Here is a 20,856-nt window from a genome sequence, read left to right on the forward strand (position 1 = left end):
AAATTATGGCTTTTGAATTACACTTCATTTGCATTGGAGCAATGGAGATTCACTAATAGTTTTTAAATTCAAAAAACTCTAAACAGAAGTATCTTGAAGTTTCTGTCCCACCTGGAAGAAGAAATTACCTAGTTAAAGCTAAGTTTTTTTAAAATAAAATTTACAAAGCAATATGGTGCCTTCCGGAAACTTTTGTAGCTATTAATATGGGTCACGTCTTATATGTGGTTTATTAAGTTGCAGATGATTCTGATCGTTCATTGTAAGTTTCTGACCCTCTCTTCACATACCGTGCAGTGATTATCCTTTGTGGCTCCTCCTTGAGCCTTTGTGTCCTAGAGAGAGAGAGAGAGAGAGAGAGAGAGGAGCACCCTTCCCAGGAATGCATTCTTTCCACAAAGTGACCCAAGTATATAGTCTGTGGAGTGAGAACACTCTGGGCCGTGGGTGGGTATAGACACTTGGATTGCATCCTGGCTGGGTGTGTTCAGAAGTCTGTTTGTCTCTCACAGGAATGGTTAACAGTGGTGTTCTGCCTTTTTTCTTAACTGCAGATTGTCTTTGGCTCCATTGTTCTCCTGATGCTTTGGCTTCCTATACGTATAATTAAGAGTCTGCTGCCTAATTTTCTTCCATATAATGTCATGCTCTATAGGTGAGTTTTTGAAATTTAGAAGCTTTACTAGTTTAGCTTTGTTGATAACTTAGAGTATATACATTTAAAACATTCATTTCTTAACAGATACTGGAAATCATTTGATACTTGAGTTTTGCCATTTTAGATCGTATAAACATTAGTTTAGCAGTTGCATTTTCCAAAGAAAGACTTATTTTTATGCAAATCAAGTGTGCTTTGGTTCAGCATTGAAATGTTTACCGTACTTAATGACACCATGTTAGCCGCCATCATTTTTGTATGAAAAGCACATCATAAGGAATGTGTAGCCATAGTTATATGTTTAATTGTAGATTAAAATGAAGAAATAAGGCTTATGGATGGAAAATCTTTTTCATTTAAAAGCCTAAGTCACCTGGAAACTTAGTCTCTGCCATTCCACCCCCCCCCCCCCCCCCAATTCCTTTTTTCATTGACTTGCATCATCCTTTCAGTTACCTAAACAGAAGGCTGCTGGAAAATTGGATTTCTTCCTCAGACTTCTAATTAGTCTTTAAATATCGTTAAGTCTTATTTTTAAAGGTCTCTTATCTAATCCAGCTTGATTTACCACTTCCTTAGTTTAGGCTTTCCTCTTGTTCTCCATTTATAGCCCATCCTTACTTAACACCCTGCCTCTTCCTCCATAATCTACATCATAATATCCGGGTCATGTGCAAGGCTTGGCATAGTCTCATGTTGACTTTCCAGCATCCTGTCCCTGCATTGTCTGACTCAAATTCTGCTCTCCAACCATGCTCCCCTCCGCTCAGTCTCCCTAAAACACCTAGCTATTCCTTGTCTTCCTTTCTGTTTAGAATGACCTTCTTCCTCATGTTTAGCTGGAACCCTTTTTGTTATCTTTACTCAAAATCCAAATTAAGATTTGATTCTCTGAATTTTTCCCTAACTAGAGTAAATCCTCATTCCTTCCTTGTGAATTTGGGTCTGGTTATAGTGAGAACCAGGAAGCTTAGGCTTTGGCTATATATATTGTTAGGATAGACCCATTTTGGTAGTCAGTTACACTTAGAAGTTTAGCAGTTTTGGGCCTGTATAGCAGTATTTAGTCCATTCTTCCATTAAAAAAAAACAAAACAAGGGCCCATTGTATGTCCGGTCCTTTTCTGTGCACTAGGTATATAACAGTGAACCAAACAAAATCAAGACAATTCTCTGCTCTTGTGGAGCTTACATTTCAGTGAGGGGGAGACACCCCTCAAAATAGAATATGTAGTATATCTGGGGTCATCAGTACTAGGGGCTTGGAAGATGAAGCAGAGAAAGGGGATAGAGAGAGTGGCCAAGATGGGGTTGTAATTTAGAAGTGACTGATGAGGACCTGAAGAGGTGACAGCTCAGGAAAGCCCTGTCGGAGCTGCTGAGGGATGAGCCATATGGGTTCCTGAAGGTAGAGTGTCCTTGCAGGGGGTGGGCAAGTGCGGTGACATTGGGGTCCGTTTGAGGAGTAGCAGGGAGGCCAGTCTGGCTGGGGTGGAAGAAGGAAAGCATGGTGGTTGGCTGTGAGGTCAGAGAAGTCATGCAAAACCAGATCCTACAGAGTCTCGTAAGCCACTGGAAGCATTTTGGGTTCAACTTGAGCGATTTGGGGAGTTCTTGAAACGTTTGACCAGAAGAGTGATCTGATACAGGTTAGTTAAGAAGCGTCACCGTGGCTGCTGTGATGAGAAGAGACTGGGTCAGGTGGCCAGGACAGAAGCGGGAAGCCGGCTGGGAGGATGGCGCAGTGACCTTGGTGCTGAGGTGAAGGAAGTAGCAGTGGAGGTAATGAGAGGTGGTGAGATTTAGGGCATTGCTAGGATCCAGTCAGCAGGACTCGGGCTGTTTGAGTTGGAGTGAAATAAAGGCAGTCAATGACCTGAGCACCTGGAAGGATGGAGTTGCCATTTACTGGGATGAGGAAGGCTGTGGAGGAGCAGGATTAGAAGGGAAGAGTGGGAATTTGGTCATGGTCAACTGAAGACGTCTCATGTCTGTAGGAGACATTGAGGTCGCACTTTGGATACAAAGTTAGGAGTTAGGGAAGACGTCTGAGTGGTACATAGAAATTTACCGCAACGTAGAAATTTAAGCCACACGAGTGTGCATTCATCCAGAGAGCATGCACACGTGAGAGAGGACAGAGCCTGGGGCCCTCCGTTGTCTTCGGCTCCCTGAGCTAACAGATCTAGAAGGGCGTCCAGTGAGAAAGCGTTTTGAGGACCAAGGAGTACCCAGTTGTGTAATACGCCATACAGCCAGTGAGGTGGGACCCAGACCTGACCATCACATTTAACAACACAGAGGTCACTGGCGACCCTCGTCGGGACTGGTTTTGGAGGATTCAAGGGAGAATGGGGGAGAGGTGATAGAGACAGCGTCAAGGAGTTTTGCTGTCGTCCCATCAGATGTTCAGTATGATGCAGTTACGATGGAAAATAGAGTCGCGCTGTAAATCACAGCTGTTTGTCATTGTCCTAGTGATGCTCCAGTGAGTGAACTGTCCCTTGAGCTGCTCCTGCTTCAGGTGGTCTTGCCGGCGTTACTTGAACAGGGACACACGCGGCAGTGGCTGAAGGGGCTCGTGCGAGCGTGGACTGTAACTGCTGGGTACTTGCTGTAAGTAGGCACTTGATGACCTTTCTGACAAAGTACGTTCCGTGCCCCACTCAGGAGATCGGAGTTTGAAGAAGAGACCATTTGGTGATACCTGCAGGTACATAGGATACTTACTTTGTTCAATTCTTCGTCTTGCTTATTTTTCTCATTACTGTACATCCTTTTATAGAGAACGTACGCACGTTTTTACCCTCGTAAAGTTGAATCTTTGTGATTTAAATGTTTTTCCAGAGAATGTGTGGCATTCTGCTGTCTTATTGCGAAGTACGCATTGGCTTGTATCGGATTGAGCAGGTGTCCCCTGCAGCCTCCGCCATCTCATTTTTGCCGCCACGGATGCGCGTTGGGTTCCCTGCCACAATAGGCACAGGCGCTGGACTGAATTTTCAGGGTGTTTTGGACACGAATAGTAAATTTGGAAAAGTTTAATTTAAAGCAGGTACCAGCGTTTAGGCCAGAATGAGGGGATTAATAGTGCTGTGTATGGATTCTGCTTGTACGTTTTCTACCTTAAGGAATAATAAGAAAGTACGTCTCCTGTCTGCTGTTTTATTCTGATCTGAAGAGAGAATTTTTATTGATGTAATTTTTACACAGGGATCTGCATTCCTATTTATTGGGAGACCAGGAAGAAAACGAGAACAGTGCAAACCAACAAGTTAACAATAATCAGCACGCTCGAAACAACAATGCTATTCCCGTGGTGGGGGAAGGCCTGCATGCAGCCCACCAAGCCATACTGCAGCAGGGGGGGCCTGTTGGCTTTCAGCCTTATCGCCGGCCTTTAAATTTTCCACTCAGGGTAGGTACTAGAAGACTTAGACATGGGGCGCCTGGGTGGTTCAGTTGGTTAAGCATCTGACTTTGGCTCAGGTCATGATCTCGCAGCTCATGAGTTTGAGCCCCATGTCGGGCTCTGTGCCGACAGCTCAGTGCCTGGATCCTGCTTTGGATTCTGTGTCTCCCTCTTTGTCTCTCTGCCTCTCCCTCACTCACAGTCTGTCTCTCTCTGTCTCTCAAAAATAAAAAAACATACAAAAAATTAAAAAAAGACTTCACCAGAAGTCAAGTTTTTTCCCAATTTCTATTGAGAAATTTGCTGCTGTGGCTGGTGCTAGGAGCAGGTAGTCCTCTGTATAGAACTATCTCGCAGTCTCCTGAAAAGAGCCCCCAGCTCTCTCGTTAGCAACATGATATGTGTAAACCTAAGGTAAGTTGATCAGATCTCATAAGTGGCTCACAGTGTTGGGACTCCCTATGCTGCTGCTCCCTCTGCTGTTTGAAAGGAGCAGTGTTAAAGACCCTGGTGAAAATAAGAAATTAACATTATTGATATATTTCAATTATGTGTCAGAGCTGAAATGGGCATTTTAATGTTTTCCCTATTTAATATTCTTCCTAACGTGGCAAGATTGAGTAGTAATCTCATGTTTACATCTGTTGAAACTAAAGAACAGATTGGTTAAGGAAGTGTCTTGTCCCAGCAAAACTTTCCCCCAGCCCCCACCAGAACTGTTCCTGACAAGGGTCGCGGTGGCTTTTGTTTCGTTAAATCCGATGGTCAGGTCTTGGTCCTCACCTCGCTGGCTGGATGAGTAACGTGTTGCACTTTTGGTCAGTCCTTACTCCACGAAACGCTTTTTCAGAAAGCATTCAGGAATCTTCAGGGAGGAGGTGATGCTTTTAAGTCTCTAAAGTTAGGCCAGCCAGAGAATAAAATTGGAAGTGGAAGGGCATGCCAGGCACATGCCAAAACACGAGGCAGGTTAGACATGGTAAGTTTGGAACTGCAGGGAATTAAGTGGATCTAGAGGGTGGAGTGGTGGGGGGGTGCCTGGGTGGCTCAGTCTGTCTGAGTCTGACTTTTTTTTTTTTTTTTAATTTTTGTTTTAATGGTTTTTTTTAAAATGTTTGTTTATTTTTAACAGAGAGAGAGAGAGTGGGGGAGGGGTGGAGAGAGAGGGAGACACAGAATCCAAAGCAGGCTCCAGGCTCTGAGCCATCAGCACAGAGCCCGACACGGGGCTCAAACTCACAGACCGTGAGATCATGACCTGAGCTGAAGTCGGATGCTCAACTGACTTAACCAACCGAGCCACCCAGGTGCCCCTAAATGTCTGACTCTTGGTCTCTGCTCAGGTCTTGACCTCAGGGTCATGAGTCCAGGCCCCGTGTTGGGCTCTGCACTGGGTGTGAAGCCTACCTTAAAAAAAAAGGAGGGGAGGGGGCGCCTGGGTGGCTCGGTTGGTTAAGCGTCTGAGCCTTCATTTCAGCTCAGGTCACGATCTCAGGATTTGTGAGATCGATCCCCATGTCGGGCTCTGCGCTGATGGCATGGAGCCTGTTGGGGATTCTCTGTCTCTCTCTCTGTCTCTCTCAAAATAAGTAAATAAGCATTTAAAAAAACAGAGGGTGGGGTGTATGCAGGTGAGCGTGAGCAATGGGGGAGTCGTGAGAGATGAGGCTCTTAGGCAAAAGGTACTTTCCGGCCCAGATGAGAGACAGTCGGTGGGAGTTTCTCAGGCAACGAAGGCCGACAGGCTCCTCTTGGAGTGTTATGGTGGGTGCTTCTCCGTCTTCCCTCTAGAGCTCTCCCTTCTGGGCCTGGTGAGGGAGAAGGCCAGCAGCGGATGCTCCTCTTCTGCCCCGGGGGCAGCCACTTTCCTCTCAGCCTGCTCGCTTCTCATGCGCACATGTCTGTCCAGGAGCCTCCGCTACACGTGACAGTTCACAATTAAACTTAATTAAAAGTAAATACAACTCGCGAGGATGTGGTGTGATGGATGTGTTAATTACTTCACTGGTAGGAATCCCTTTACGATGTGTACATACAGCGAATCACGTTGTACACTTTAAATACATCACGGTTTTGTCGGTGAGGGGAAAGTACATTTCTAGTAACAGCACGCGCAGAGTAGTTACAGTGTGGCCGTCACCGCCTGGTGACCCCACGTTGCGTGTGCTCGGCCGCTTGTGCCAGCGCAGGTTCCGTCATCGGTCACAGAGAGGTCTAATTAGGCAGCACTGTTAGAGAGGAAGCTTTCCTTTTCACGAAAACTTGTTTTTTGAGAATGTGATTACAAGGTGAGTGTTGGGGCACCTGGGTGGCTCAGTCGGTTGCATGTTCAGCTCTTTAGCTCAGCTCGGGTCATAATCTCGCGGTTTGGGAGGTTGAGCCCTGAGTCAGGCTGTGTGCTCACTGACTGTGTGGGGCCTGTTGGGGAGCCTCTCTCCCTCTGACCTTGTTGTCCTGCACATATGGGCACTCTTTTTCTGTGTCTTTCTCAAAATAAGTAAACTTTTAAAAACGAGTGTGCACACACAAGTGGGGGAGGGACGGAGAGAGGGAGGCACAGAATCCGAAACGGACTCCAGGCTCTGAGCTGTCGGCACAGAGCGCAACACAGGGCTCGAACCCACAGACCGCGAGATCATGACCTGAGCCAAAGTTGGACACTTACCCGACTGAGCCACCTAGGATTCCCTAAGTAAACTTGTAAAAGAAATGGTATGTTTTTAGTTTTAATTTGGAAACATGTAAGCTGATTGTGTCTTACTTTATGCTGATTACAAAATATACATCCTTATTACTTGCTGATGTATCTGATTGTCTGAAAATAGACACTTTTAGCTGAAATTAGAAGTAAATTTACCTAAAATAAAAATCTTTTTGTGTGAAATGGAAGGAAACCTGGGAATAAAAGCCATTTCTTCTTACTGGGAGGATTATTAGGACACATTGAGGGGTGTCCTAAAATATGTTGAGCACATTTGAATCCCTTATGCCCTCTTATGTTTTGCCTTGCAGATATTTTTGTTGATTGTCTTCATGTGTATAACCTTACTGATTGCCAGCCTCATCTGCCTTACTTTACCAGGTATGAGCTAATGACGTGAAAAGATGCTTTGTATCTTCCATCAAGTATAAACCTGAAATAGTTTGCCCCTTATTTTTGATTGATTATGGGCTATTGATCTCTTTAGGACTCTCCATCTCCTTGGAGTCATTTGTCTTAGAACAGAGGGGGACAAAATCGAGGTATAATTTCTGATTCATTTTTAGAAGTAAATTACATATGGGCACTCAGTTTTCTTGGACATAGTCTTTAAAAAATCACCTGTGTGGCTTAGGTCATTTTTTTCAAGTCAGTCTTTCGACGTTGATCACGTTTGCCCTCACTGTATCTTTCCAGTCCGCTGCGTCTTGTTGCTAGGCACCTTTATGAAGCCAGACCGGTTCCCTTTATTGTCTGGTGTTCACAAATACTGATCTTCAAATTTCAGCTAAACGACATTTCTTCATCTGACAAGTGAGATGCTGTGGATGAATATAGTAGTTTGTCATGCTCTGCAAAGGTCAGGAGTAAATGGGAGTCGAGCCCAGAGCCAGTGACAAAGTCTCAGGAACAGCTTGCTGCCCCCAACCTCCCAGTTAGTGTTTATAGCAAGCCAGAAAATCCTGATTCTTACTGATCTATGTTAGCCACTTAAATAATCATTAAGTGGAAGATACTTTTCATTCTTACAAGTACATAAATGTGTATTGACTTAGTATCTCAAGTATAGCACTGCTTCTATAATGTTCTAAATCTGATTTGTATTGAATACTTGAGTTTTTCCATGAGGGCTAAGGTCAAGGAACAAGTAGGAAATTTTGTTTTGAGTGAGGTTTTTAAAAATAATGAGAATATTCTCTAATCTGTAGGAATTGTGGTTTAACTTAAAATGGTAAAAATAAAGGTGGTGTTTTTTTTTTTTTAACTGCTTCTGAATAATAAACTTTGACCTTTAGAACTATGCTCGTAGGAAGCTCACTACTCCTCATATCACAGCTCTCAACAAAGTCTGATTAACGGCTGGGTGCAACATAGTAAATACATTGCTGAGAAAAGTTGGGTTTTGAACTTCGGACAGTTTTACATTTGTGGTTTTAATGTTCTATTTTCGTGTCTTTATCAGAAATACTGAAAAGTTAAAGGAAGGAAACCTTTTAGTATCCAAATTTGTTAGTAAAAGTACTTTAATTTCACTGAAGATTGTTAACTAAATATTCCCCCGTTAATCTAATCTCACTATGGGTTAGTTTTCTGTAGCTTCAGTTCAGCTGATGATAACTTAGTACAAACTAAAAATTTTAACCCTGTGTTAAAGTGTTAAGTCTCAGAAACACTTAAGTAGAAGTGTGTGAAGTATAGAATAGAAACGGGCCATCAGATTTTTAAAAACCACCCAACTATAAACAACCACAGCAACTACAAAAAACCTTGGGATAGCAATGTATGTAAACATATGTGTGTATATAAAATACTAAACATTTCTACAGAATTACCAGTAGTGATTTTTATATCTTTTTCAAATTAACATTCACATGTGTTTATTTCACATAACATTTATGTGTATTTGTCTTTAACAATAACTTATCTTCACATCCAAACCATTTTGTGAGGTTGCAGAGAAGTGTCGATGCCAGCAGTGTGGCTTGTGAGACTTAGTTGTTGAGCTGCTTTAGTTCAGTTGGAGGCAGAGTGCTTCATTGGTCAAGAGCATGAGCTCTGTGGTTCATTGGTCAAGGCATGAGTTCAAATTCAGCCTCCACCCTCACGGGACCTTGGTTGGGCCAGGTTCTTAATCTTCAAAATGGAAATAGTGGCTGCTTAGGGGTTTTTAGGAGGATTGAGATAATATATGGAGAATGCTCGGCACAGCCACTAGCTCCTTTTAGGTATTTAAAAATAGCACTGTATTAACAAGAACTTGATCCATAGAAAAATACGCAAGACGTTTGGGCCTTGCTGTTCTTTCTAGCCTTATTGAAAAGTAACCAAGTGAAGAAAGTTACCATATGGAATGGTCTTGCCTGAGTTAGATTTTTATGGGTACGTTACAGAATTTCTTTGTGTGAGGCAGTTATTTAGACACTTCTCAAATCTGTCTAAGTTAAGACACTTTTCAAATCTGTTTAATATTTGGATCTTTTTTCTAAGAGAATTAATATGTTCCTTGATTATTGTGCTTTAAAATGTTACTATGCCCATTTCATATTAAAATAAGCTTAGTTTTCTGTCTTGATGGACAAACCAACTGAAAGAAAGTTAATCTGACTTACTTGTAATGTTCCTAAATGTTGAAGGTATTGACAGCATAAATAATAACTAAATTCCCCACTTTTGTCATATTATGTGGTAATGATTTTATTTGGTGGTAAAAACAATGGAAACAACCTCCTCAATTGTTTTCATTCTGAAAGAGTAGGTAATCAACAGGGCCGGGCAGAGTAGATGTCACAGGAGAGCTTGTCCCCTGACTTCCTCCTGTGTTTTAGTTGTGTCTTAATCAAATAATTGCATTCTTTAGAGTGTGTGTGTGTGTGTGTGTGTGGTGGGGGGGGGGGGGCTTATTGTTACTTATTTTTAATGAAGACATTGACATATCAAAATGTGATGTCATTTTACTTATCACTTAAAACAATTGAAATAATTGAAAATACTAACAGAAGGACATCAAGATTATAGTTCTCTTTACACAGATAGCCACATATCTCATTTATCAGCCTTTCTGTTTTCAGTATTTGCTGGCCGTTGGTTAATGTCATTTTGGACGGGGACTGCCAAAATTCATGAGCTCTACACAGCTGCTTGTGGTCTCTATGTTTGCTGGCTAACTATAAGGGCAGTGACGGTGCTGGTGGCCTGGATGCCACAGGGACGCAGAGTGATCTTCCAGAAGGTTAAAGAGTGGTCCCTCATGGTAGGTTTTTCTACTACAGAACTGATGGTGTATGATAGGAGTAGTGGATACATGTTTAGTCATTTATTTAAATCTTTTCACTTGTTTCTTCATTATGCATATGGTGTCGAGAGTTGATTTATTTTTAATTAGAAGGGATATTCCTTTAAGACATTAGCTTTCTGATTCATTCTGAGAACCACAGTTGGATGAATTCAAGGGTCAAAAGAAAATCATATTATTACATGATCCAGTAGGGCCCTTAAGTAAGTAATGTAATTAGAAGTTATTTTGGAGATGTTAAGGTATAAGATATTCTTTAGAATTTAAAATCAGTCTAGACATTTTAAGATATTTTTTCTAAAATTTGATTTTTTGATCTATTTGAATATGTAAAAATCTTGACTTCAGGATTAAGTTTGTGTTTTTCATATAAATGGTATTCCTTTAATTACACATTTCTATTGCTGATTCAAGAATGTCTTGGCTAATGTGAAAGTGTAGTAAGTAATGGAAATTATTACTCAGTAAGTACCTAATTGCACAGAGGTGGGGGAAAATGTCAGTGTAAGATGACCGTCCATGTGTGATGATTTATTGATTGATTGTGATGTTGGTTATGCTTGCTAGATAGGTTTAGGTCACTGCTTATGCCTCTTCATTTGTATAATCCTAGTTTTGTATCTGAATCTAGATTTTAATTTCACTAAAAGGTTAATATTAGCGTTGAAAGAAAAACTTGAGATTTATTATATATTATGAATGGAGGGGCTTAATTGCTGTTTAATTTCACAAGATAATGAGACGCTTAAATATATTTAAAATACGGAAACCAGCTAATAACCAGTTTTCATTTGGTAATTTTCTGTTTCTATTTTCTATTATCGATATGCCATTTAAAAAAACAAGTACTGCATTTTGTATGACCCACGTCATGTTAGTCTCTTGTTGAAACAGATGTACTCACCGAGGCTACGTTAAGAGAAAGGGAGGTCATCAGACATCAGGGCCACTTTAAGCACTCATTTCTTTGTCAGGATTCTGTAGTGGTGTTTTCATAGTCTCTATTGTTTTCTCAGTGTTGACTTTATTTTCATTTTTTTGTTGCTTTGTCCAAATTCTAGAGCTGTGCTAACAGAGTAGCCATGTAGCTAATGGCTACTGTATTGGCAACACAGATATAGGACATTTTGGTTATCATAGTTCTCTTGGGCCACAGAGGATTCTAGAGGGAGCCAGTTTGATCAGCGGGTTTAATTACCTTCACTGGGGTTTCTACAGAGCCCTTCTCCTGTACCAGTCCACCTCCAGGGTTACAGGTCAGCCTGTGAGTTGGCTTCATTGGATTAGGAGCCTGGGATAATCAGTAGCTTTTCTTGGACAAATGAAAACCTACTTCTGAGAATGAGTTTGAGAAAAACAGCACAGCCACCTGGTTAATATATGTAATAATGACTTCTGTAATTTATAAGCAAAAATGCATAATAGTTTCATGCTTTTATTATAGCTTGAGCTTGATATACATATTCATTTAATGATATAATACGTATGCGAGGTGTTTAGGTAATGTATTTGTTCTGTTAGGCATCAGGTTAAAGAAGAAAAATAAAGTTCCAAGTGGAATAGAGTTTAGCTAAAAGCCAGAAAGACTCTCTAGTGACATGGCCTCATTTGCTGGCAGATCATGAAGACTTTGATAGTCGCTGTGCTGCTGGCCGGGGTTGTCCCGCTCCTGCTGGGGCTCCTGTTTGAGCTGGTTATTGTCGCTCCCCTGCGGGTTCCCTTGGATCAGACTCCTCTTTTTTACCCATGGCAGGTAAGTGCATGACTTCTGCTCATGGTATTTCTTTATGGATTTGGAATCAGAAAAAGTTGTGATTTTTTTTTTTTTTTTAAAGTGATTTTAAGTAGTTTGTTTAGAAAGACTAATTTTTTCTATTCTGGGAACCCTTATAAAATTGATTAAATAGTACATTTTAATTAATTGCTTTCAAAATATACAGGTCATTTAACTCCTTTAAAAGGTCTTTATAGGTTAAAATGTCACTATTTAGGCTTCACCTGATCTTTAAAGGTACAGACTAACACGTGTTGGTTTTTTCACTTATTAGCTAAGATGAGATACCTTTCTTCTTCTAGGTTTGAGGCTTTAAGCAGTAACTTACATTTTTGAATACTCACAGCATGTTTTCCCACAAAGTCACAGGTTTATTAAAAAGAGCATTCTGAGGGAACCTATATAGATCACAGCAAAGGTCTTAAAGCTATCGGGGAAGAAAAATACTACTTTTCTATAGTATTTAGAGCCTGAAATTAGCATCTTAGACTTCAAGTTCTTAGGAGATCAAAAGGGAAGAGCTAGGCATTGATTCAGTCATTCATAGGCTTTTCAGCCTTGTTTCTATTTTCTCTTAGTGTCTCATGAGAGTAGATTTACTGGAAATGAAAATTATGCAGGATGTATTTCCCCTCCTCTACTTTCCAGATGGAGAGACTCCACAAACTTTACTCAACAGCAGATAACTTACTTTCGTGCTCTAATGTGTGCTAAAACCCTGTATTGTATAACTCAGATGGAAATGAGTCCAATGCAGGAACTTCTTGTGGACCTTATGGGCCGATCGGCGAGACAGGTGCCAGGTGGGCCGCACTGTGATTGGGGCAGTACAGGCCGCTGTGGCCTCATGTAGGAGGTATTTATCCTGGCTTTAGGAGTTACGTATGATTTTCTGTAGGAGACAAGGTCTTGGACAACCTAGAAGAGAGTACAAAGGAGTGGCCAAGAAAGGAAGAAGTGTATTCAAGGAAAGAGGGATTGGGCAGACCACGTGGTGAAACAGAGCATATGTGTGGAGCTGTCTATAATCCTGTGTGCTCTAGAGTCGACTTGGAGAAGTGGGAAACAAAGGGAAAGTTAAGCACATGTGACGTCTTTCTGTAAGGTCTGTACTGCAGGGTAGTCAAATGGCATCAGTGACTGAAGGAAAGCTAGTTTTTTTATGGAGTAATACCAGCTAATAAAGGTAGAGGAAGTAACAATGAGAAAAATCACTGTTTTGCAATAGTTCACAAAATAGGTGATTGCGGCCAAGACTGTTAGTGGATGCTGAACCCGTCAGGTGAAAGTTGATGGGTCTTCAGTTACTACCGCTACATAGCAAGTTGTGTCACAACGGTGTGGCTTAAAACAGCCATTTATTTTGTCTACACAGTCTGTGGGTCAGAAATTAAGACAGGGCACATTGGCTGCTCTGCTCCATGTTGTGTGGGGCCTCGGCTGGGAAGACAGTAGCTGAGTGTGATTTGACAGCAGCAGCCGGAACCCTTTGGAAGTGTCATCACTCACACGTGGGGGTTGGTGCCGGTTGTTGGTTTTACCCCAACTGGGCTGTCGGCTGGAGCTCCTGGATGTACCTGGGCTTCCTCACAGCCGGGCAGCCTCCAGGAAGTGGGGCCTGTTACTTTGTACTTGAGAGAAACAAGCGTCCCCACAGACAGGGTAGGAGCTGCTCATCTCGGAATTCCCACGGTATTGATTTTCACTCCGTTGTAGTGGATCCAGGCAAGACGCAGAGGTGGGCCCAGGTTCAAGGGAAGGCGGTGTAGACCCCTAGCACCTAGGAAGAAGAATTTGCAGGCATGTTTCAACACCACTACGATGCGGAAGTAGTTATTTAAATGGCGGCCAATTGTCATCTTGCACATTACTTGATATCCCAAAGGAAAATACACAGCTTTACTGTGGAAGGGTCAGTCAGACGCTGCCTTAACGCAATGATCACTGCAGATGCCACAAACGGGTACGATTTCAGTGGGTGGCACTGAAACGGAGCAGATTGCCCCTGACATTCAGGTGCTGGCCTGGCATCGGCCGGGCCTTGCTGTTCTCCTCTCGGCAGAAACAGTTTCACAGAACATCAGCGTCACACAAGACCACTTTGTGACAGTGACGGGTCAAGACAAAAACAAGACCCTTTCAAAACCGCGTCTGAACACGGGCAAGGCGTGAGCATTGTCCAAACCACAAAAATGAGAAGACATCCCCCGTTCCCAGCTAACGTCATTAGCCGCTGCTGCATTACTAACTACGGTTTTAGCCTCAGTTGGTCCCTGCTTCTGGGCAAGATAATAATATTAAGATACCCAGGATAGATCACCTCTGCTTTCTAAGAGCGTCCGACACGGAGCAAAGCCCTGTGCCCTTCCTTCCCCCGTATCACCTCACACAAACCGAAATCCTACAGTCAGCTCTTCCGGCTCTCACCGAGCGCCCCACGCTCCCCAGACCGTGTGCTCTTCCTTCCTCACGGCAGCGAGCGGTAACTGCAGCTTGCGTGGCTACACGTGTGTCCCTGTGGTGTTGACGGCGCCCAGCATCGTCCTTCCGCAGAATGACTGGAAACGCTCCGGTTTGGGGCATATTGGCGTATTATGACCCAGTGGTTTCACTTTTCGGAATCCGCGGCAAGGGAACATTGACATGCGCGGGAGGCACGGACCGGGCTGTCTCCACCATGTCATTGTTTCTGATGCCAACATCGTGAGCAACCTGCATGTCCGTCAGCAGAGAAGGCCTAAAGAAAATGTGATCTATTTTTGCTTTGGCACTTGATGTAGCCGTTAAAAAGAGGGAAGTGGAGTTGTGTGTTTTGTTAGAGTTCTCAGTCATGTTTGTGAGTAGGAGAAAAATACAAGTTGTAGATGGCTGTGTGTAGCATGGTGTCCTTAAAATTCTGGATAAGAACAGCTTGCTTTTTCTCCGTACCTGACTCTAAGCTGCTTGCCTTCCCCGTGTTAAGTGGCTGCAGATTTATGGGAGACTGGGCCCTTGGAGTTCTGGCAGAGGGACGTGTGTGTGTGTGTGTGTGTGTGCGCGCGCGTGCGTGTTCTGTCCTGGGGGAAAAGACTGGATGTCAGTGGCTCTTGAAAGAGCTTGAACCTCAGCAATCTGTGGACCTCCTCAGGTGAAAATGAACTTCACCTGGGTGCCTTCTAGACGCCAAAGGCCAAGAGAAAGCTGAATTTGCAAGTCAAATCTCCCCTGCCTGGGGGCCTGGGACAGCACAGGAATGAAGCAAGGAGGCTTCACCATGTTCTGAGTAGGGGACTAGGGGCTTGCTATCCGAACGTCTAAAAGGCTAAAAGGTCCTTTTGTAACCTTTAGGATATTCTTAGTCTGACCTGAGCCTCATTGAACCTGCAGAGAAAAATAACAAATGCTTGATCTAAGGGGGTGCACAGCAACCACAGAAAGGAAGGTCTGGCAGAGCGATGAGAACACGTGCCCAGTGACATGCCTGCCAAACCCTGAGCATCCAAATAGAAGAATAAGAACACAGGTGATCAAGGGCAGTATGTGTGTAGACGCACACACAGTGGCAGTAAAACAAAGTGAAACTGTGGTGCTACATAGCACGGATCTCAGACATTCAGCAGGTGAATTGAAGACGTGGGTCGTCACCGTCGAGGCTCACACTGTGTTTCTGGAAGACCACTGCAGAGCACAGAGCTAAACTGAACAAGTGGGAAGTTGAGGGTAAAGGTCAGGGCCTTGGAGAGTACATCCAGGGAAACTAACATCCCCTGATAAGGGCTCCAGAGTGCAGAAATGAGCGGTGTATAATGAAATAGAAAAATTTAACTGAATTGAAGAAAGTTCTGATTCCGTAGGTTAAAAGAGCTCATCAGGTTTGGTGAAATGGACATTGATGAGAAAAATTTGGGGCATATCTTGGTAAGATAGTTCTGAGTCCTAAAGGTAAAGAGAAATCATAAACCTCGAAACAGAAAATCATATTGGTAATGGACTTTTTTCTGTAACACACAAAACCATACGGCAGAAGAGCATTTATAGACAATTGCAATAAAAGGTATAAAAAACCAGGCCTCCTGTACTGAGGCAGAATGTCACTCAGCCATTTGTCTGTCAGGGTGAAGAGCCATATTTGGGATAGCAAGAATTCAGTGCATACATCAGCCTTTCACCTCATTTGAAGAAGGTGCTCAGAATACAAACCAAGCAGAGCAGTAAATCACATTAGCCTGAAGATGGTAGACAGTGAAGAGGGCTGGCAAACAGTAGGAGCAAAGTTCATATAAAGATGATGCTGCATCATTTCTGTGGGATGTAGATATATAGATACAAGTAAACGCACGGGAAAAAACGTGGAGGGTACGTGAACGGTGGTCATTGCTGGGGAGCGATCGGGTTTTGGGCTGGTAATCACAGAGGACTCCAGCCTTCTCTGCGAAGGTTTTGATTTTATGTAAGAGTACGTCTAAATGTGAATGTGTTACTTTTTAAAAAACACATTAAAAAAACAAACCCAGAGACCGGGTTATGAAGGACTTTGTGTGCCATGCTCAGGAGGACTTCCGAGTTGTAAGCAGGAGACTGACTTGTGATGGGGGTGGTGATGTTTCTGGCGGCCTGGTGGAGAGCTGGCATGGGCGGTTGAGGCTCTAATAACAGTTCAGCAGTACTAGAGCTGGAAACTCTCTGAGCCTTCGGGGTGGTTTCTTCAGGCCAAACATGGCTCCACAGGCTTGTTTTGATGTAGTGTTAGCTCAGCTGAAGGCAACACGGCAGCTTAAGACGGTTGATGAAATAAAATCATGGCACTGTTTCACTTGCTTTTGAGATCCCCATTAATGTTGACACGTTTCCTAATTCTCCTGGGGAAATAATGTAGGTTTCTAAAAGATAATAGAATGAGTTTCGTTAGAAAGACTGAACTTGAGCTCTTAGGGGGAAATTTCCCTGGATTTTTCTAGTGTATGTTCATCTTCTGTAAAATTGTTGCTAATCCTGTAGGACTTCTGTTTTGAAATGAAATATTCAAGAAAATGTATAGCCTGTCTGCTGGGTTTATTGCTGAAAACAAACACCTTTCAAATGGTTTTTGTTTCCTAGGACTGGGCACTTGGAGTCCTTCATGCCAAAATCATCGCAGCTATAACCCTGATGGGCCCTCAGTGGTGGTTAAAGACAGTAATTGAGCAGGTGAGCAGAGTTCGCTTTCAGGAGAGACTAGGTGGGGCAGGGGTCGTGCTTGGCTGCTGGGGTGCTTAAGTTTCATTTTCCACCTTTGAGTTTTCTGCATTTTCTCTAATAAGTATATGTAACTTTTTTTTTTCTAAGAAGACAGTTGGCTGTTTTATCACCATGAATTTTCATCAACCATTCTTAAGACTTTCTCCTTTTTTTAAAAAATGTTTTTGTATTTGTTTTGAAGGAGAGAGAGCACATACACGCCAGTGCGTGGGAAGGGCAGAGAGAGGAGAGAGAGAGTCTCAAGCAGGCTCTGTGCTGTCAGCCCCATGCAGAACTCGATCTCACAAACTGAGATCATGACCTGAGCCAAAATCAAGAGTTGGACACTTAACCAACTGAGCCACCCAGCATCCCAAGATTTCCCTTATCTGAAGTTTAACCAGTGGCTTACAGTACCTAAAGCTCCGAAGTAAAGGCAAAAATTAGTACACTATGTGGTTTGTTTCAGGGAAGTTCTGATGTACGCTTGGTACTCAGTTTTCTAAATCTGTAGTCGAATAAAGAGGTTACTGTTCAAGACAGTAAATCAAGGGCAGGGGAAAAAATAATTTAAAAAGTAAAGCTGATACTGTATACTTGAAACTAATATAACACTATATGTTAACTAACTGGAATAAAATAAAAACGTTGGGGCGCCTGGGTGGCTCAGCTGATGAAGCATCTTTCAGCTCAGGTCATGACCTCACAGTTGGTGGGGTCGAGCCTTACATGGGGCTCTGTGCTGACAGCTCAGAGCCTGCTTGGGATTCTCTGTCTCTCCGTTTCTTCCTGCCCTTCCCCCGCTTGCACATGCCCCTGTGCACTGTTGGGCTCACTCTCTCTCCCCCACCAATATAAATAAACTTAAAAAAAAAAAAAGACTTAAAAAAACATATCCCAAAGCCTTAAAAAAATAATTAAAACACAAAATAAAAACAGTCTTAATGAAAAAAAAAGCAGAGCTGTTAGGGAATATTTTACTACATAGCATGTAGGCTGCTATTATCATATTATGGAACTGTCCGATAACTTGATCATTATGGTGATAACCTTGAAAAAAATACATTGTGCCTCTGTACTCTGGTAATAAGGCTGGAAAGTATGAGAATTCGCTTTAGGAAGATTTCTATCTAAAATAGCCAACATAACAGATTTTGGTACTTACTTCTTTAAATTTTAGTTGACTAGAAAACGTACTTGTGGACAATCCTCTTATCCTTAGGCCAGCGCCAAATAGATTCGGCGTTCTGTTGCAGGAAACAGATGTATAGGAGATAAAGACAGTAGTTCCCAGCTCAGTATGCACAAGAAAATTGTCAGAAAAATCCTGGCCCCGGAGATTTGTGGGGGTAGGAGCGCCAGGAAGTGGCCGTGTGTTTGCATCCACTTTGGAGTCTCTAGGTGTGACTCTGGCCCTTGCCAAGAAATGTGGAGAAGAGGGTTTTGTCGCAATTGGACATTGTGAAACATTGTTGATCTTTGTAATATTTTGCTCTCTGAGACGTTCTTTTTTCATACTGTGTGTGTAAGTTTGAACAAAATGGTTGAGAAACACTGGGATGTCTTGTTGCATCAGTTTAGATTCATTCGGGATTGGTTGCCTTTGGAGGGTTGAGCCTGTTGTCAAGCATGTCCGTGCGCTGTGGCCCTTGGTTGAAGTGTGCTTCAATACTGTGTGCTGCGGGCCGGGAGAAGGCGGGGTGCTGGGGAGAAAGCAAGAACAGAGGTCTTCAGTTCTGTCCCCCTCTGCTCACCATCTTTATTTTCTGTTATTCCCAAGGTTTTCCCACTTCTATTCATTCTTTCCTCTGAAGTGCTATTCATTAGAACTTTCTGGATAAGATAATGAAAATACTGGAGAAATTCTTGACATAAAAAAAAAAAATTCACCATAGAATTCTTTCATACTAAATTTTCACGTAAAATATCTTTGGTTAAAATTTGATTTATACAAGCTTATCAGAAACATGTTCCCTGCTTATAATGTTTTCTTTCGTATTCAGATAAAATGAACGTAATCTTGATTAATAACACAGATCATTCTTACACACATATGTGAGTAGTTGTTTTGGGTTATGATGTGGTCTTCACCTCATATTATTGGGTGTATCCAGTATTGTATAGTGCAGGGCTAGTATAGTTAGGATTCTAGACTAGTGTTTTATTGTTTCATCCCTTTGCAGAGTTAACCTCAAAGTGTAAGGAAATAAATGCATTTCTGTAACGACTTGTGGGCACCGTACTTAACATTCGTGTTCAGAATTTGTCTTGACTTCGGAAAAAATAGCCAATAGATTCAACTCCCTGTGGCTTGGATTCAGTAGAGATTGCTCTGTCAACTTGGGGGAATTTGTCTTGTCTCCCTTTTTCTAATTTTCTCCCTCACGTTTCAGGTTTATGCAAATGGCATCCGGAACATCGACCTTCACTATATCATTCGTAAACTGGCAGCACCAGTGATCTCTGTGCTCTTGCTTTCCCTGTGCGTACCTTACGTCATCGCATCTGGCGTCGTTCCTTTACTAGGTGGGTAATGCTGGCCAGGGAGCTGGAGACGGCACCTGTTAACATCACTACTTTCTCGGCACTTCCAGTGCCGTGGGCTGTGTGGCTCCAGATGATTAATTTGTGAATATAAATCCAGCTAAAACAGTGATTTTGCAGGACTCTTTTTCTTCGATTTGACTACTTAGGGCAAGATTTGGGGAATCATAAACTTCCTTGATACAGTTTTTTCTCTAGGCAAGTGAGGAAGTATTGACATTTACACTGTCCTCAAAATAGGTACAGCTTTCCTTCAGGTTGTCTTCTCCTGACTAGAAGTGCTGTGATCCCATACTTGTAAAATCAAGGTGAAGTGTTGTTATATTAGTAACTAGATATTATTTTTTTAAGTTTATTTTGAGAGAGAGAGAGAGAGAGAGAGAGAGCACGCACATGCACACTAGCAAGGGAGGGGCAAAGAGGGAGAGAGAGAGAGAGAGGATCCCAAGCAGGCTGTGCACTGTCAGCACAGAGCCCAGCGCAGGGCTTGAACCCATGAACTGTGAGGTCATAACCTCAGCTGAAATCAAGAGTCGGATGCTTAACCAACAGAGCCACCCAGACGCCCCACAGCTAGATATTAGCTTGTCAATTACGTGCTCACAGGTCCTCACAGGACCTTAAACCCAGCATATTTTCAAAATTAGAAGCACAAAGTTTCCCCTCCAAATCTTTTTCTTCTACTGAATTCCCTCTCTTAGTGCTTAGTGTTATCATCCAGAATTTGCATGGGTCAGAAACCTTGTAGGTCATTTGTGTCACCTTCCTACTCACATGGTCCCCAAGTCCCGCTGCCCCAGCCTCCAGAAGCCATTCTCTAACCAGGCATCGTTCCCTGTGGCTCTTACCTTAACCTCAGTGGCCTCCTGTCTGGTTTCCCTAATTTAAAGCCACCGCCACTAATTCACTCTCCACACTGTGGCCACAGTGACCTTTCAAAAGAATAAGTCTCATTGTTCCTGTCTGGTGAACATCCTCTTGATGGTTCCAGCATGGCCTTTATTTTATTTATTTATTTATTTTTTTAATTTTTTTTTAACGTTTATTTATTTTTGAGACAGAGACAGAGCATGAACGGGGGAGGGTCAGAGAGAGAGGGAGACACAAAATCTGAAACAGGGTCCAGGCTCTGAGCGGTCAGCACAGCCTGACGCGGGGCTCGAGCTCACGGACCGCGAGATCATGACCTGAGCCGAAGTCGGCCGCTTAACCGACTGAGCCACCCAGGCGCCCCAGCATGGCCTTTATTTAAAGCATTTCACGTGGCAAGCGTCAGCTT

The 20,856-nt window shown here is 42.8% G+C and overlaps 1 protein-coding gene across 3 annotated transcripts in view; it reads left to right on the forward strand.

The window, feature by feature from the left end:
* The window catches only part of MARCHF6 (membrane associated ring-CH-type finger 6), a 74,808-nt gene that overhangs the window by 47,265 nt on the left and 6,687 nt on the right, over positions 1-20,856 (forward strand). For 2 of the 3 annotated variants that reach the window (XM_078444394.1, XM_078444389.1), the window contains 8 exons: positions 555-655; positions 3,137-3,274; positions 3,872-4,076; positions 7,083-7,152; positions 9,825-10,021; positions 11,682-11,816; positions 16,914-17,003; positions 19,427-19,559. In XM_078444394.1, the coding sequence (XP_078300520.1) occupies positions 555-655; positions 3,137-3,274; positions 3,872-4,076; positions 7,083-7,152; positions 9,825-10,021; positions 11,682-11,816; positions 16,914-17,003; positions 19,427-19,559 (1,069 nt within the window). The remainder of the gene's footprint in view (positions 1-554; positions 656-3,136; positions 3,275-3,871; positions 4,077-7,082; positions 7,153-9,824; positions 10,022-11,681; positions 11,817-16,913; positions 17,004-19,426; positions 19,560-20,856) is intronic. The other variant, XM_078444392.1, reaches the window with a different exon arrangement.

This window comes from Panthera onca, chromosome A1 (assembly GCF_046562875.1).
Source record: "Panthera onca isolate mPanOnc1 chromosome A1, mPanOnc1 haplotype 2, whole genome shotgun sequence".
Taxonomy (NCBI): domain Eukaryota; kingdom Metazoa; phylum Chordata; class Mammalia; order Carnivora; family Felidae; genus Panthera; species Panthera onca.